Source organism: Sesamum indicum, linkage group LG3 (genome assembly GCF_026168435.1).
Source record: "Sesamum indicum cultivar Baizhima isolate 11 linkage group LG3, ASM2616843v1, whole genome shotgun sequence".
Taxonomy (NCBI): domain Eukaryota; kingdom Viridiplantae; phylum Streptophyta; class Magnoliopsida; order Lamiales; family Pedaliaceae; genus Sesamum; species Sesamum indicum.
The window spans coordinates 15,545,650-15,558,970 of NC_142659.1; the positions used below are offsets into that span (position 1 = coordinate 15,545,650).

General features: G+C 35.3%; 3 protein-coding genes across 4 annotated transcripts; 1 reads left to right on the forward strand and 2 right to left on the reverse strand.

The window, feature by feature from the left end:
- Positions 1-100: 100 nt before the first annotated feature.
- Positions 101-1,636, reverse strand: LOC105157643 (photosystem I reaction center subunit VI, chloroplastic). The gene is made up of 3 exons (XM_011074067.3): positions 1,437-1,636; positions 657-783; positions 101-424 (listed from the first exon to the last, which is right to left on the reverse strand). Exons 1-3 carry the CDS (start codon positions 1,562-1,564, stop codon positions 245-247), a joined length of 435 nt encoding a protein of 144 aa, XP_011072369.1. The 5' UTR covers positions 1,565-1,636; the 3' UTR covers positions 101-244.
- A 1,261-nt stretch (positions 1,637-2,897) lies between these two features.
- On the forward strand, positions 2,898-3,582 carry RPS17 (ribosomal protein S17). Its single transcript, XM_011074070.3, has one exon. It carries the CDS (start codon positions 2,956-2,958, stop codon positions 3,418-3,420), a length of 465 nt encoding a protein of 154 aa, XP_011072372.1. The 5' UTR covers positions 2,898-2,955; the 3' UTR covers positions 3,421-3,582.
- A 261-nt stretch (positions 3,583-3,843) lies between these two features.
- Positions 3,844-11,423, reverse strand: GL2 (HD-ZIP IV family of homeobox-leucine zipper protein with lipid-binding START domain-containing protein). 2 transcript variants are annotated; one of them, XM_011074071.3, is made up of 11 exons: positions 11,224-11,416; positions 10,847-11,121; positions 9,241-9,358; positions 6,376-6,573; positions 5,901-6,284; positions 5,700-5,801; positions 5,378-5,587; positions 5,082-5,256; positions 4,720-4,991; positions 4,541-4,627; positions 3,844-4,449 (listed from the first exon to the last, which is right to left on the reverse strand). In XM_011074071.3, exons 1-11 carry the CDS (start codon positions 11,281-11,283, stop codon positions 4,057-4,059), a joined length of 2,274 nt encoding a protein of 757 aa, XP_011072373.1. In that variant the 5' UTR covers positions 11,284-11,416; the 3' UTR covers positions 3,844-4,056. The 2 variants fall into 2 exon arrangements, with proteins under 2 accessions (XP_011072373.1, XP_020548412.1); XM_020692753.2 differs by having other exon boundaries at positions 4,190-4,436; positions 11,224-11,423.
- Positions 11,424-13,321: the final 1,898 nt, after the last annotated feature.

The following is a 13,321-nucleotide window of genomic DNA, read 5'->3' on the forward strand; positions in this document are numbered from 1 at the left end:
CTCTGAATCTTCTCCCGTTTTCTTAGCCAAACACCTCAAACAGTTTCCGATATTATATGGCTGAACAGAGCAACACTTAAGCAACACGGTGAACGAAATGTAAGAGAGAGCCCAAAATGAATATCTAATTGAAGATTTGGTGATGATCAACAGTGTCACAAGTAGGTCCGAGATATACTTACAAGCTGTTGAAATCAGACATCGAAACACAACCAATGTATTGAAAAATTTAGATTCCAACAAATCAGATCTTGCCACGCGGCCCAGGCTTGGGTGGAAGCTGAGGGCCCTTGACGATTGGCAGAACGTCTCCAGTTGCTTGGGAACTCACGTAAGCAAGCGTGGCGCCACCTCCCAATATCAAGAACTTGAGCAATAGACCTCTCTTGGTGAAAGGAGCAGCAAATGTTTCGAAGAACTTGCTCTGCAAATATGGAAATTGTGAACAAACTTCATAGTCACAATAACCAAATAAGTATTATCTTCTGGAACATAAGAATTCTGACCAAAATTCAATATAGGAATCTATAAAACAAGCATGTCAAACACAATTCGCAACAAGTAAGACTGTCAAGCGTGAGGCAACAAAAAATTAGCTTGAAACATCATTGATCGAAAGATGGTAGAAGGAAAAAGAACAGAAGGACCATATATACCTGAAGGGGGTTGTATGGTGAGGGTGCATCTGATCCGTACAAGTCCCATTGGCCGGTGGTGTTGCCAATATCCTCCAAATCAAAGTACACACTTTTGTCACCATACTTTGCAACCACGGCACCAGCCCTAAACAATTATGTTCCATTAGTAAAAACATGTTATCCAACTCACACAACGTAGACAACTCCCAAGCAATTATTTTTACATCCATCATCAACGTTGCTCCCTTATGTTAAGTGTGGTGTCTGACCCTCCATTTCACAGGGACCTAACACAAGATTGGGCTTATGTTGAAGCGTGGAGTCTGACCCTATGCTACACGTTGCTCTCGTCCGTGACACTTTACCACGTGTTTTATCATTAGAAACCTTTAGGTCATCCTCTCATATTCTATAAATCCCTAGTTCAACTGTTTATGGGTGGTTGCCTATTGTGGTAATACAGTTTCTATAGCCTAGCAACAAATTTGAGCAACCATGACGTATGAGAAACCCAGCCTCCGAATCACGTAAAATTCAGTGAATTCTTGTTTTTTCAGACCCTTCACTTCTCGTCGCAATTTCTAACGTAAACTTCAACCTTCACTTACAAGTTTAGAGAAAAAAGATCAATTCTTGCTTCTCTAACTATCCATATTGACCCGCTAAACAGAAATTCTAGTTCCATTTCCAGGATACAACAAAATTACACGTCTGAAAGCCTAAGCTCAGAACTTAAATTCTAGAGATAATCATTCAAACATCGAATCACATAGTTCATATTCACAGTCCAAGAATTACCTGTAGTTAGTGGACTTGAAGCTCACACGGGATTGCTTAACATGGAGCTTAGTTCCGGCGAGGGAGCTTCCGGCGAGGCCCTTAACGGCGGTGGGCTGTGCTGCTGCAAACGTTGCAAGAGAAGCCATTTTTGGCGTCTATCAACTCACAAACTGAAAAAAAAAAACGACTGCTTCGATTCTGGGTTGGCAATTTGATTGTCCGCGGATGTTTTGGAGGTGTATTTGATTGGATCTTGGCCTGCCACGTGGAAATCTGATATTCTTTGAAGAGATATGGGATCCCATTTAAGAGGTGCCACTTTGGCTCGAGTTGGATAACCCTATCCTCCTGGGATTTTTCCTTTTTTTTCACACTCTAATTTATTTCTTATTTTTTAAATATATGCCAAAATAGACTAATGATCACATACTACTTACAAGGAGATTTATATATTATTCGTCAACGCACCGTTCTATTAAGGTATTTGAACATTTCGACTTGTGTGTTGATTTTTATACAATTGGATTTTGAGTTTTTGTAATAGTAAATCAACTACAGAGTCGGTACATATGATGCAAGCACAATCTTTCTTGACGGGTTTGTGAGGTGTCACCTTACTTTCTTAAAAAAAAAATGAAGAAAAAGAACAAGAAAAACTAATGATTTAAAGGGTGTTTGGATGAGTTGATAAAGTTTTTAGGACATTTTATAAAATAATTTTAAGTTTATGAAATATTAAAAAGTGTTGGTTGTATGATTTACAGGACGAACTTATAAAAAGTAAAATAGAACCCAAAATTTGAGATTATACTTGTATTCATGAATTTGGATTTACAAAAAATAATTCAAATAACTCTATAGGTAAAGAATCTTAAATTCCTTTCATATTTAACAAAATAAAATTCAGCATTAAAATGAAAGGATTTAAAATTAGCCCAACGAGTCAAAATATTTTTTTTTAGTAAATTTAAATTCATCAATCTAAATACAACCTGAACAAAATTCGCATACCATGAATCACTTCTATTTGTCTAAGCATTTCTATCCCCAATTATATACTAGTGTGAAAAGGTGCAGATAAATATTGGATACTAATTAAATATAGGCAAATTACATCAATAGTGCTTGAGTTTAGTTATAATTATACTAACGCCTTCTATCATTTGCATAATTACAAGTCCACTCTTAATGCTAATCATCACAACGACTTTCTCAAGGAGTGTAATGGTATTTTTGTAAAGATTAGCGTGAGATAAATTAAATTGGCACTTACTAAAAGGGGTATTTTATAATTTTATAAAAAGTATAAGATATTTATATAATTAGATCTATTATTCGAGAGTATTCATGTATTATATCCTTAAATTAAGTATTAAGCTACTATGCAGAGAATGTACTGAAATCGCACTTATCGATGAAAAAATCGCTAATTCCTCAAGACAAACGACTTTATCCACCAGCGCGACGGGCATACACACTGACCCAGAATACAAATGAACACCTCTCTCACCACTTCTATCCAAAACCAAAATCAAGAATGCTTCTGACAACACCATCAATCCTCCAATTCAAATCCCTCTCGCTCGCCAACCCGTTCCTCCATGGCGCCACCGCTCCCACCCCACACCTCTTCAAACCCGGCGCCTCTTCCGCCGCCGGCCCGCCGCCTTCCTCCGCCGGGCTCCCAGTGATCAAGGCAATGAGGTCATTACAAGGGAGAGTTGTGTGCGCCACCAACGACAAGACAGTGGCTGTGGAGGTTGTACGGTTGGCCCCGCACCCCAAGTACAAGCGCCGTGTGAGGATGAAGAAGAAGTACCAGGCCCATGACCCGTTAAATCGGTTTCAAGTTGGGGACATTGTGCAGCTCGAAAAGGGCCGTCCCATTAGCAAGACCAAAACTTTTTGGGCCGTGCCGGTTCCTGGACGGGCCGGGGCCAAGGCCGTGGAGGAAGCGGCGCCTCCGCAGGAGCTTGGAATTCCTTTGGAGTCGGAGAGTTGAAGGGAAGGAAAAGGGATGTCGGGTTGTTGTTTTGGTACTTAGAATTTGAAGCTCATTTACATTTCTTGTGTGGATTGTGTAATAACAGTTGTAGTTAATTTGATGTTATTATGGTTTGAGGCTGCAAGAATCATTGATGTATGTGGGTTTTGTTCTTGATTACATTGGTCGCATGTTGTTTTGATGCTTTTTTGCTTTGAAATGTTGGCTTGAGATGCTCTGGGAAGCCATATTCAGATAAATTCTTGCCGACTGAAAATTGATATGTGATGGCTTTTGAGGAAAATGATGATTCATTACTATGTTTCTTTCTTTTATCTTCAAATATTTGGTCTCCTGTCATTGAATTCTTGATGGCAACAGAGTTATCTGCATGTGAAATCTTGTAAAAATCTTGGCATCTGAACAAGTATATAAAAGATGTTATAAGATCAAACTACACACTAATATTTCTATAAATTATTGTCAATGTGCATAAAAAATACAATTTAATTATGTCATTTGACATTCTTTACTAATTTTCTAAGTTCTCCATGTCAGATAACAATATGGCAAAGAAAAATAATAGATCATCTACCCTCTTTCTAGCTATTTATTAGGAAAAGAATGTTTGATGCTACTGTATGTCAAGAATGACTAAATGAAAGTGTCATCATCTTCACATTGCAAACTTCTCTTTATGCTCTGCAATGTGCAAGATATGAGGGTGTTAACTGAGTCTACAGAATCCATGGAAAGTTTTGCTGTTGGAGAGTTGCTAATGAGTATTTGAAAGACAACGGTAAGCAAGGATCCTCCTTCTGTGCACTTCTCCGCCGGCCTAGAAGTTATCACCAACGGCCTAGATTCGATCCCATCAGGAAGAATTGAGAAACCAGAAGGTAAAACTGCAATGTTGCTAGAGTCACAACCTGTCATCACTGACTGCATGCCGTTGATGTCCACAGGGCCGTAAACCACCATTGATTCATAGGCGTTTGTGGAACTATCTTGGAGTAGCCACATTTTGTGTTCATCTGTAGTCATGGCCTGAATTCAGGAATATACAACTCAGATAAGGAAGGTGTTGTGATTTACCTTATAGAGATTGTCGTGGTTAGTTTTGTAAGAAAGGGCTCACCAGTGCAGAAACTGTGTTTCCTCGATCTTGCCCTTTAGCCAATTTTGCAATCGATTGTACTCTGCTTCCGTTGAACATGATATCCCACTGTGATGCATGCAAGAAAAGAGTTGAATACAGCTTTCATAGCATGGAATTGGTGATTTGAATATAAGTTTACTGAGGGGGAGTCAGCAAACCTCGTTTCTTCGGTTCCCATCTCTTAGGAAGTCAAAGAGGACATGGTGAGAGACAGGCAACCACACACAAGAAACGGCAGACAAGATTGTACCAAGTGGTTCTCCAGTGTCATTAAGGTTCTTCCTAGAAGCCACCCTGATTTCCTCTCCAGTTTTACTGGTGATCTTGTTCCATGAGTTATGGCTGGATCCTCCCAGTGCTCTGCAAAAGCTCCAGGTCATTCTGTGTGCCAACTTCAGAATGCTTTTCCTCCCAGCAAGTGTGGCAACACCTGTTCCGGTAAATGTTTCTTTGACTTAGTTACACTTAGATTTTTGACATTTTTGAGCAAATAATTGTTTTGAAAACTGCTTAGTGTTACCACTTGAATCCTTGGTTGGAACATTTGTAGCCACAAGGAACACAAGTCGCTCGCACTGCTGTTGCAATGTGGAAATCCAGCGCTTAGCACCAAAGGCCAGACCGCTGTTAACTATGGCACGATATAGAGAGTGGACGGTGCTTTTCTGGCATTCCAAGTGCTCTACCCAAGTCACCTGAAAATTACATGGAAAAAGACACAAAGATGTAAAGAAACGAAGATTGGTGCCCTGAATGTAATCAAGAAGCGACCCTAAATGAACTAAAGGTAATCTATGGACTTTAAGCTGTTACAACCTTACAGTGGCCATTGGATTTATCCTCAATGAGGCAACCGGAAGGACGCTTTCTGCATTTCTGAAGAGATGCGTCTATATTATCTTCAACGTTGTTGACAGAAACATCAGCAATTGCCCATTGATTTGCACTCAACTGTTTGCAGTATCGAACAAAATACAGTTCTCTGGAGGCCACCATCGGTGTCAGCATTTGGACCTCTGCAAACATCTACATCAAGCAGCAGAACACCAGCTCTTACAACATTGTAATTGAACTTTCTGTAATTTGATTGTACTTGAGGGGTTATCAATGCAATTATCAATCAATTAAATTGCCTTACCAGGTGAACAGCACCATCTCTGTTTGCACCTTCTCCATTGCAGATAACATCTACTGTAGCTGCCTTTGAGATCAAGCCAGGAAACAACTCTTTCCATTGATTCTGCAATGTAAGGAAACAGACAACTCTATATTTCTCCTCAAACCATACTATAAAAACTCGACTCTGATTCAATACCCCACGACTACATTAAAACCTCACCGCGTCCATGAAACTCTGGACGAGGCATGGAAGATCGACAAAGATGATCCCACTCTCTCTCGACGCCTCTATACATTTCTTCGGCTGCAGTCTGTTAGAATCTTCAGCACAAAACTCCTTCACATACTCATCATAGTTAAGTATTTCACGCCCTGTCTCATAGCTTCTAATCCACAACGGTCCACCCTGAGCAGCCATCTTTATCAATTCATCCCTCGCCCGGCTCACAGCATCCATTATACGCGACTTCTCCAGGCCAAAACTGCCTGTGCAGAACTCCAAAGAGCCCCTGTTTTCTTGGTCATTTCCTGGAGAGAACGACGAGCTGTTCTGTGGTGATGATCCATATGGGTATTTTCCGACAATTGATCTGAGTTTTTCAAGCTGCATAGTATCAGAAATTGGTCTGTAATGTATTCTTGAAAGCAGATAGGATCAATATACGATTGAATTATCGATATATAAGCTTCCAAACCTCAGCTTTGAGTTTAGCGTTTTCGATTCTGAGTTTTTGCTCTTCAGTGCTGCCTGTAATGGCATCCTTGCAAGAGGCAGCAAATCCACAGTTCGGACAAGATGACTTCTTAATGTTGTCTCTGAAAGCCCTGTTTTCGTTGCGGAGTTTGTCGATTTCTGCCTTGAGTAGAGAGTTTTCATGGCGCTCTTGTATAGCCTGCATGCATGAACCATATGCAATAATTGTTTCCAAAAATTATAGCCCCAAACAACAAAAGAACTAAGGGATAATTACACATTACCCCATTAGGTTGGGTGCAATTACATGTAAATCATTTGTTGTTAAGAAATTACATCTAGAACATTTGATGTATGCTTTTGTCTTACAAATAAAAAATACGATTAATTACTCTTAGAGTCCCTTTGAAAATAGAAAATTATACTTTTTCCAAAAAAAAAATTCAAATTTATACTTACACCCCTTCAAAAAATTTTACTTGACCCCTTTTGTTAAGGTTTTGACAAAAAATGTCCACGTGAACAAAAAAATTACATAAATTTCAAAATTACCCCTCATTTTATATTCAAGAAAATGGTAAAATTAGTCCTGTATGTATGGGAGGATGGCAAAATTGGTTCCGCAACTATGAAACTAGCAATTTTAGTCCTTTATGTTTTAAATTTACAGCAATTTGGTCCTTCCAGCCAAAAGTGACTGGAAATTAACAAATCAAATTGGGGCTTAGTGTTTCGGCAACAAATGGACATTAGTCACACAGTCAACATCCAATGTGGATGCTGGCGTGCCAAAGAATGGTTAACCACCACCTCACAGCCGATTGCTAGAGCATTTTTTTTTTGGCACGTCTTCGGCCACGCACACCACCACTGAACTTGCCGTCCAATGTTGATTCCAATTCTACAACGTGTGTTTCAATCGGAGTTCAAATGCGCCCCTAATTGCTGATTATAGTCTAGCCCTAAAGCCTAGATGTATTCTCTCTCTCTCTCTCTCTATATATATATATATATATATATACTGTTGTTCGACCAGCCACTATTCTAGACCACCACCAATCAACTCCACATCCTCTGGCGAGTTGATTGTATCCAGGTCCATTCATTTTCGTCTAAAATCCAGCCGATCTTTTCTATTTTCATTTCCGCCACATTTTTAGTGTGCCCACAGCTTATTTTTTCATCATATCTCCGCGTTAGCGATCATCTCGCCAAGGGACCAACACCATTGTGTTTGCCGCCCCATGGTGGACACATCCCTCTGATCAGTTTCCACCAATGCCACCATCCACGTCATGGTCTCCTTATCGGTTGACTTCTCCTATATATTTTAATTTCGTGGCAATTTTGGTTCTTTCAACCAAAATTACCCATCCCATGCCATGCAGAAGCGACGCAAGACGCCATGTATTTAAGTTGAAACCAGTTGGTAGCCGAAACCCTAAGCCCCAATTTGTCCGACTAATTTTTGGATAATTTTGACCGGACGGACAAAATTGCAACTAAATTTTTTACTATATGCAGGTCATACTATGAGGACGGCGAAAGTGTTGGCCGGCATTGTCGTTGCGATGGTTAGACAAAGAATTTTTAGTGTTGACTTAGCTGACTCTGTTAGTAAAAGGGGCTTATATAAATTGTTGCGCATCCTCAGGCCTGTAGGGAATGCAACTGTTTGATATGGCCTGTTGTATTGTACTTTTATACTTTTTCTTTCATTAATGCAATTTACCTTCACTATAAATTCAAACATATATGACTAAAATTATCAGTCAGTCCAGTAGTTACAAAACTAATTTTGCCACCACTTATACTTATGGGATTAATTTTACAATTTTGCCTTAATATCCTCATGTAATAATTTTTTACTAATAAAAAAAAAATATTGTTAACCCCACTCCATATATATATTATTATATTTATCCCTTTATAAATACAAAAATATGCATAGAAATATTAAATGAGAGCAAAAATTGAAAATTCATATAATTTTTTTTGCTAAAGTCAATATTTTTCATCCAAATCCTAATGACAGGGGATCAAGTGTAAATAGAGAACTTTCAAAAGATGTATAAGTGTAATTTCAAAATTTTTTTAGGGCAAAGTGTAATTTCGTAATTTTGGAGGGGCTTTAAGTGTAATTAACCCTAGAAAATATTGCTTTCAACTTATTTTCAAGGCTTAAATGCATTTTTGGTTTCGTAAACTTAGGTCATTTGGTTTTTCGTCCTTTAACGTTTTGGGGTAGCATTTTGATTCTACATATTTTAATTTTCTTAATTTCAATCATTTTTCTCACTGGAGTTTACCCTTCTCGCTAGAAAAATACATATACATCCCACATGACCTTTTAACATTAAGGTTACTATTCCTAGGGACTCATTCTTGCTAGTATTTTTTTCAACTTTTTAAGGTAACTTTTTGGTCCCACGTCTTTTTAATATTTATAATTTTAATTATTTTTTCTTCGGAGTTCACACTTCTGTTGGTGGAGGTGAACTCCGACAAAAAGAAAAAAAGAGTAAAATTTGAAAATTAAAAAATATAGAATCAAAATATTATCTTAAAGAGTTAAAAGACGAAAACACCGAACCACCTAAATTATTAAATCCAAAATTCATCCTAGCCTATTTCCAACAAAAAGCAGATATATATTGGACGAGCTATTGCAATACCCCTACTATATCTGGGCACTGCTATAAAAAGGAAAATCACCATTGTTCCATATATCTATATAAATTATTAAACTAATAAAATTACAATATATATTTATAACTGATTTTTTTTAAAAAAAATTATAATAAGAATGATATTGAGTGAATATTATATATATATATATATATATATATATAATATAAATAGTTACCTTGATTTGGGTTCGACGATTTTGAAACCAGAATTTAACTTGCCTAGGATGTAGCCCTAATTGCCTGCTCAGCTGCAGCCTTTGCTTCTCATCTGGATGTGGAGACTCTTTAAATAACCTGCAAAATTTATTTAATTTATTACATTCTATCTTAATGATCTCACCTATATATTAATTTAAAAGGATAATTATACCTAAGCCCCCTACATATCATCTATTTACTCAAATCATCCTTGTATTTTTAAATAATTACCACATACTTCTATAGAAAATCATTGCATAAACTAGTTTTAGTCGAACCAAATCAATCACAAAGCAAGTGTGATACACTTGCTATGTGTTTGGCCATCTTTCTGAAATATATGTCAATCGCACGACAAGTCTATTGCATTTGTCAATTAAGTGATTCAGATTTTATCGAGTTAGAGTTTCTCTACTTCAACCAAAAATATCCTTTTAAAGAGAAGGACTGTAGGATTAGAAAAAAGGTGAACAATGGGAGTCGAAGAGTAGGAATAGAGCTTATAGCCATCGTGAGGTCCAATCTTATGAGCATGCTAACATCATTTAAACAACTCATTCATATTTTTTGAAAAATTATACATACAATAAAAATATCTCAATATTGTTACATACTACTCTTATCTTTTTGTTTTTAGAGGTAATTTTTTGTAATTATGTAAAAGACATGAATGATTTGTGTAATAAACCATAAATAAAAAGTGTGAATGTAATTATCCATAATTTGAATTCAATTTTCACCATTTTTCATCTCCAAGATACATGAAATTATACGTCTAATAAACCTCACCAACGTGGATTAAACTTTCTATTTCGAATCCGATTGCATTTTCTTTTCCGTTTAACATATAGACGCATAGATTTCTCTTTAGATTAAATAAACAAACTATAAGATGCAATAATATTCGAAACAGAAAATACACTTTGTACAAACGCACAAAACATAATTATATTAGGCTAAAAAAATTATTTTTATTTTTATTAAAAATTTATATTACATGTCGTATTTCATTTAATATATAGACGTGCTAGGTCCGTAATATTATTCTTGAATATAAAAATAAAGTAAATTTTATATACGCAATAATATTGTATTAAAAATAGTATAAAATTGGAATAGAAAAATTCTACCCGACATTGGGAAGGAAAACGTGGGGGGCACCAACATTAATGTTATAAGGTAGCTTTCTCGGAGGCATCTATAGTACTACAACCTGTTCCGTCCAACTATTAACCTCAAACTTCGTTTCCCATGTTAAAATGTAAAATTTTTTTTTATGAGTAGTAAGTTTGGTTTAATTAAATTAATTATTTTTTAAATTATATATTAATTATAAAAAAATATAATATATTTATCATATAATTAATTCAAATTCAATCAAAATCCAATTTAAATTAAAGCGGAAACCATCCCACGGAGGGACAAGGAATCAGCACTAATGCGATATCAGACACACGCAACCACATGTGTCTGTGTATATATATATATATACACATGTGTTGTGTGTATGTATATATATATGGCGTAGTTGTATGTATACATATACGTATTAAGGAGAGAAGAGATGAGAAAAAGAAAACATACGCCTCCATCTCTCTAATCTGCTCCGGTGTGTGCCTGTGATACTTCTTCCTCTTCTTCTTCTTCTTCCCGTCGACGTCGACACCCTCCTCCTCCTCCTCATCACCACCATCATCAACATTGTGCCGTTGCTGCTCTCCCTCCGCCGCCAACATCTCATAATCATCGTCGGAGCCGCGCGAGTACTTCCCCGCCCCCGAATTATCGCTGCTGCTTATATCCACCGCCTCCTCGCTCCGCCCTCCTCCGCCTGCTAATTCCTCCCGGAAAATACCAGCCTGCTCATCACACAATTAATTAAAAAACCATGAATTGAACGAAAAATCCTGTTAGAAATGAAGAAATGATGATGATGATGATGAAGAGTTTATACGACGTACGAGAGAGAGGGAGAGAGCTGGAGAGGGTGGGAGAAAATCTCTGGGGTGGAGATTCGACATGTCTGTCGACTACAACATCGCCAATTTTTGATCCGTTTCTGTAATTTAATATTTTTATTAATATTATATATGAACTCGTGCGTATGCGTGTAATGACGACAGGGGCAGTGAAGTGTGAAGTGGTGGGCTCTCATCATTAAGGATATCAAACAAATAGGGGAACTGAATTTTCAATTTTGTGTAATTAGGGCATGCAGCCTGCGTTGTTTTTACTATATTTGGATCTTGTTTTAGTCCGCCTCCATTTTCTTCTTTTTTCTTTTTTGGCAAATTCTATTTTATTTTTTATTATATTTAATATATAAAAATGAGATTATATTTTATTTAGAAAATTTCTTTATACACATGATATGCGTATATTAAAGGGAGTAGATATCGCAATAAAAAAAAATTGAATCCCAATTTCTGTCTCGTTTGATTTTGTTTTTATTTTGAGTCGCGTGTTTTCACTTTTGTTTAAATTTTCATATAAAAATGAATTATGATTTATTAGTTGATAAATTGTGTTTCATGTTGTTAGTGATGTCATATATCAAAGTAAAAGAATCGTGTTTTATGTTTGGATTATGTTTTTTATTGATTTAAAATTGTTAGTAATGTCATATCAAAAGTATATTATTAATGTGCAATATTAATGATTGAATAAATTTTTAATCTGTACTATAGAAAAAAAAAAAAAAAGTCCTTCCATACTCACAAACGACGGTTAATAATTCAACGACACCATTTTTTTGTGAAAAATGCCATTCAATCGATAAAATAACCAACTTTATCTTATTTTCCAAATTTTACATTAATAAATAAATTAGTGGTTTTTTTCCTTCTTTCTTTTTTTTATTTTTAATGTAATGTATTGATTTATATATTTTATCTTTATTTATGATATTATTTTTAATATATTTTGAAGTATGTAAAAAAATTATTCATTATATGCAAGTAGAAATGATGTACCACAACAGCTAGTATAATTTCAAAGATTACAAATTGGGTTGAGTATGATGGTTAAACATTTTCATTGAAAATACATATAAAAATATATCAAAAAATAAAAATAAAAATAAAAAATAGAGTAAAAAAATCTTGCCCTCTGAATTATGACTGTTTTTACACTTTGTCATTCATTTTTTTTTCAATTTGTCATACCAACCGTATGAATTTTACAAATTACCACCTCAAATCACTTTTCATGTAGAATTTATTTTCATCGAAAAATGGCCACATGCAGCAGCGCTCAAATGTGGTTCATTTTTTTCGGAATATACCATATTGTAACAACAAAAAAATAAAATTCAACATAAATTTAACAACCCCACGAGTGATATCTTTGACATAAGGAAAATTCTTATATATACACTGTATGTGATCGTTTTTCGATAAAAAAAATTCTTTTAATCTAAGATGGTAATTTGTAAAATTTCGAAATGTTTTTTTACCCTAAAAATTAAACCAAACATGGCCAACATTCACCCACCAAACAGTCGTATATATATAATAATAGTGTCACGTCAATTGCAAAAATTTACCCTAGTAATTTAAAGTGGGGGTGTCTATTTTTACTGTTTGGTGGAGACCGGAGGGTACAAATACTGCTCACACCAACTTTATAGTTAATTATCATAGATAATAAAAAATAATGATTGATTATTGTTCTGAAATTTTTGTTGGTTGTAATTTTTGTGACGGTGATTAAAATATTTTTCATGACTAAAAAAGGCATGACAAATACTTTTACCATAGTTCTTAGGTACGGTAAATAATTTTTTTATGGTGAAAAAGCTAATTTTTTGCATGAGTTTTATTTGACTATGGTTAATATAATATTATTTACTATAATTTTTAGCCATAATCATTAAATTGTAGTCGATAGTAATTCTTTTTCTAGTGATGCTATTAAAAATATTGATTATTTTATATTATATATAATTATAATTTAAAATTATGGTGAAATAATATTATTTATTACATTTAAACAAAATTACAGTAAAATTCTAAAATTTAATTAGGATTTTTTAATATTTTTGCTATGCGCAAAACATTT

What these genes read in the sequence shown, in the direction of transcription:
- LOC105157643 (XM_011074067.3), bottom strand. Translation starts at nt 1,564, where the DNA reads ATGGCTTCTCTTGCAACGTTTGCAGCAGCACAGCCCACCGCCGTTAAG. An exon ending in TTCAAGTCCACTAACTACAG is followed by an intron (nt 784 to 1,436) that starts GTAATTCTTGGA and finishes ATAATTGTTTAG; the next exon opens with GGCTGGTGCCGTGGTTGCAA. An exon ending in CACCATACAACCCCCTTCAG is followed by an intron (nt 425 to 656) that starts GTATATATGGTC and finishes CCATATTTGCAG; the next exon opens with AGCAAGTTCTTCGAAACATT.
- RPS17 (XM_011074070.3), top strand. Translation starts at nt 2,956, where the DNA reads ATGCTTCTGACAACACCATCAATCCTCCAATTCAAATCCCTCTCGCTC.
- GL2 (XM_011074071.3), bottom strand. Translation starts at nt 11,283, where the DNA reads ATGTCGAATCTCCACCCCAGAGATTTTCTCCCACCCTCTCCAGCTCTC. An exon ending in ATCGTCGAACCCAAATCAAG is followed by an intron (nt 6,574 to 9,240) that starts GTAACTATTTAT and finishes TCATGCATGCAG; the next exon opens with GCTATACAAGAGCGCCATGA. An exon ending in TCCAGAGTTTCATGGACGCG is followed by an intron (nt 5,802 to 5,900) that starts GTGAGGTTTTAA and finishes CTTACATTGCAG; the next exon opens with AATCAATGGAAAGAGTTGTT.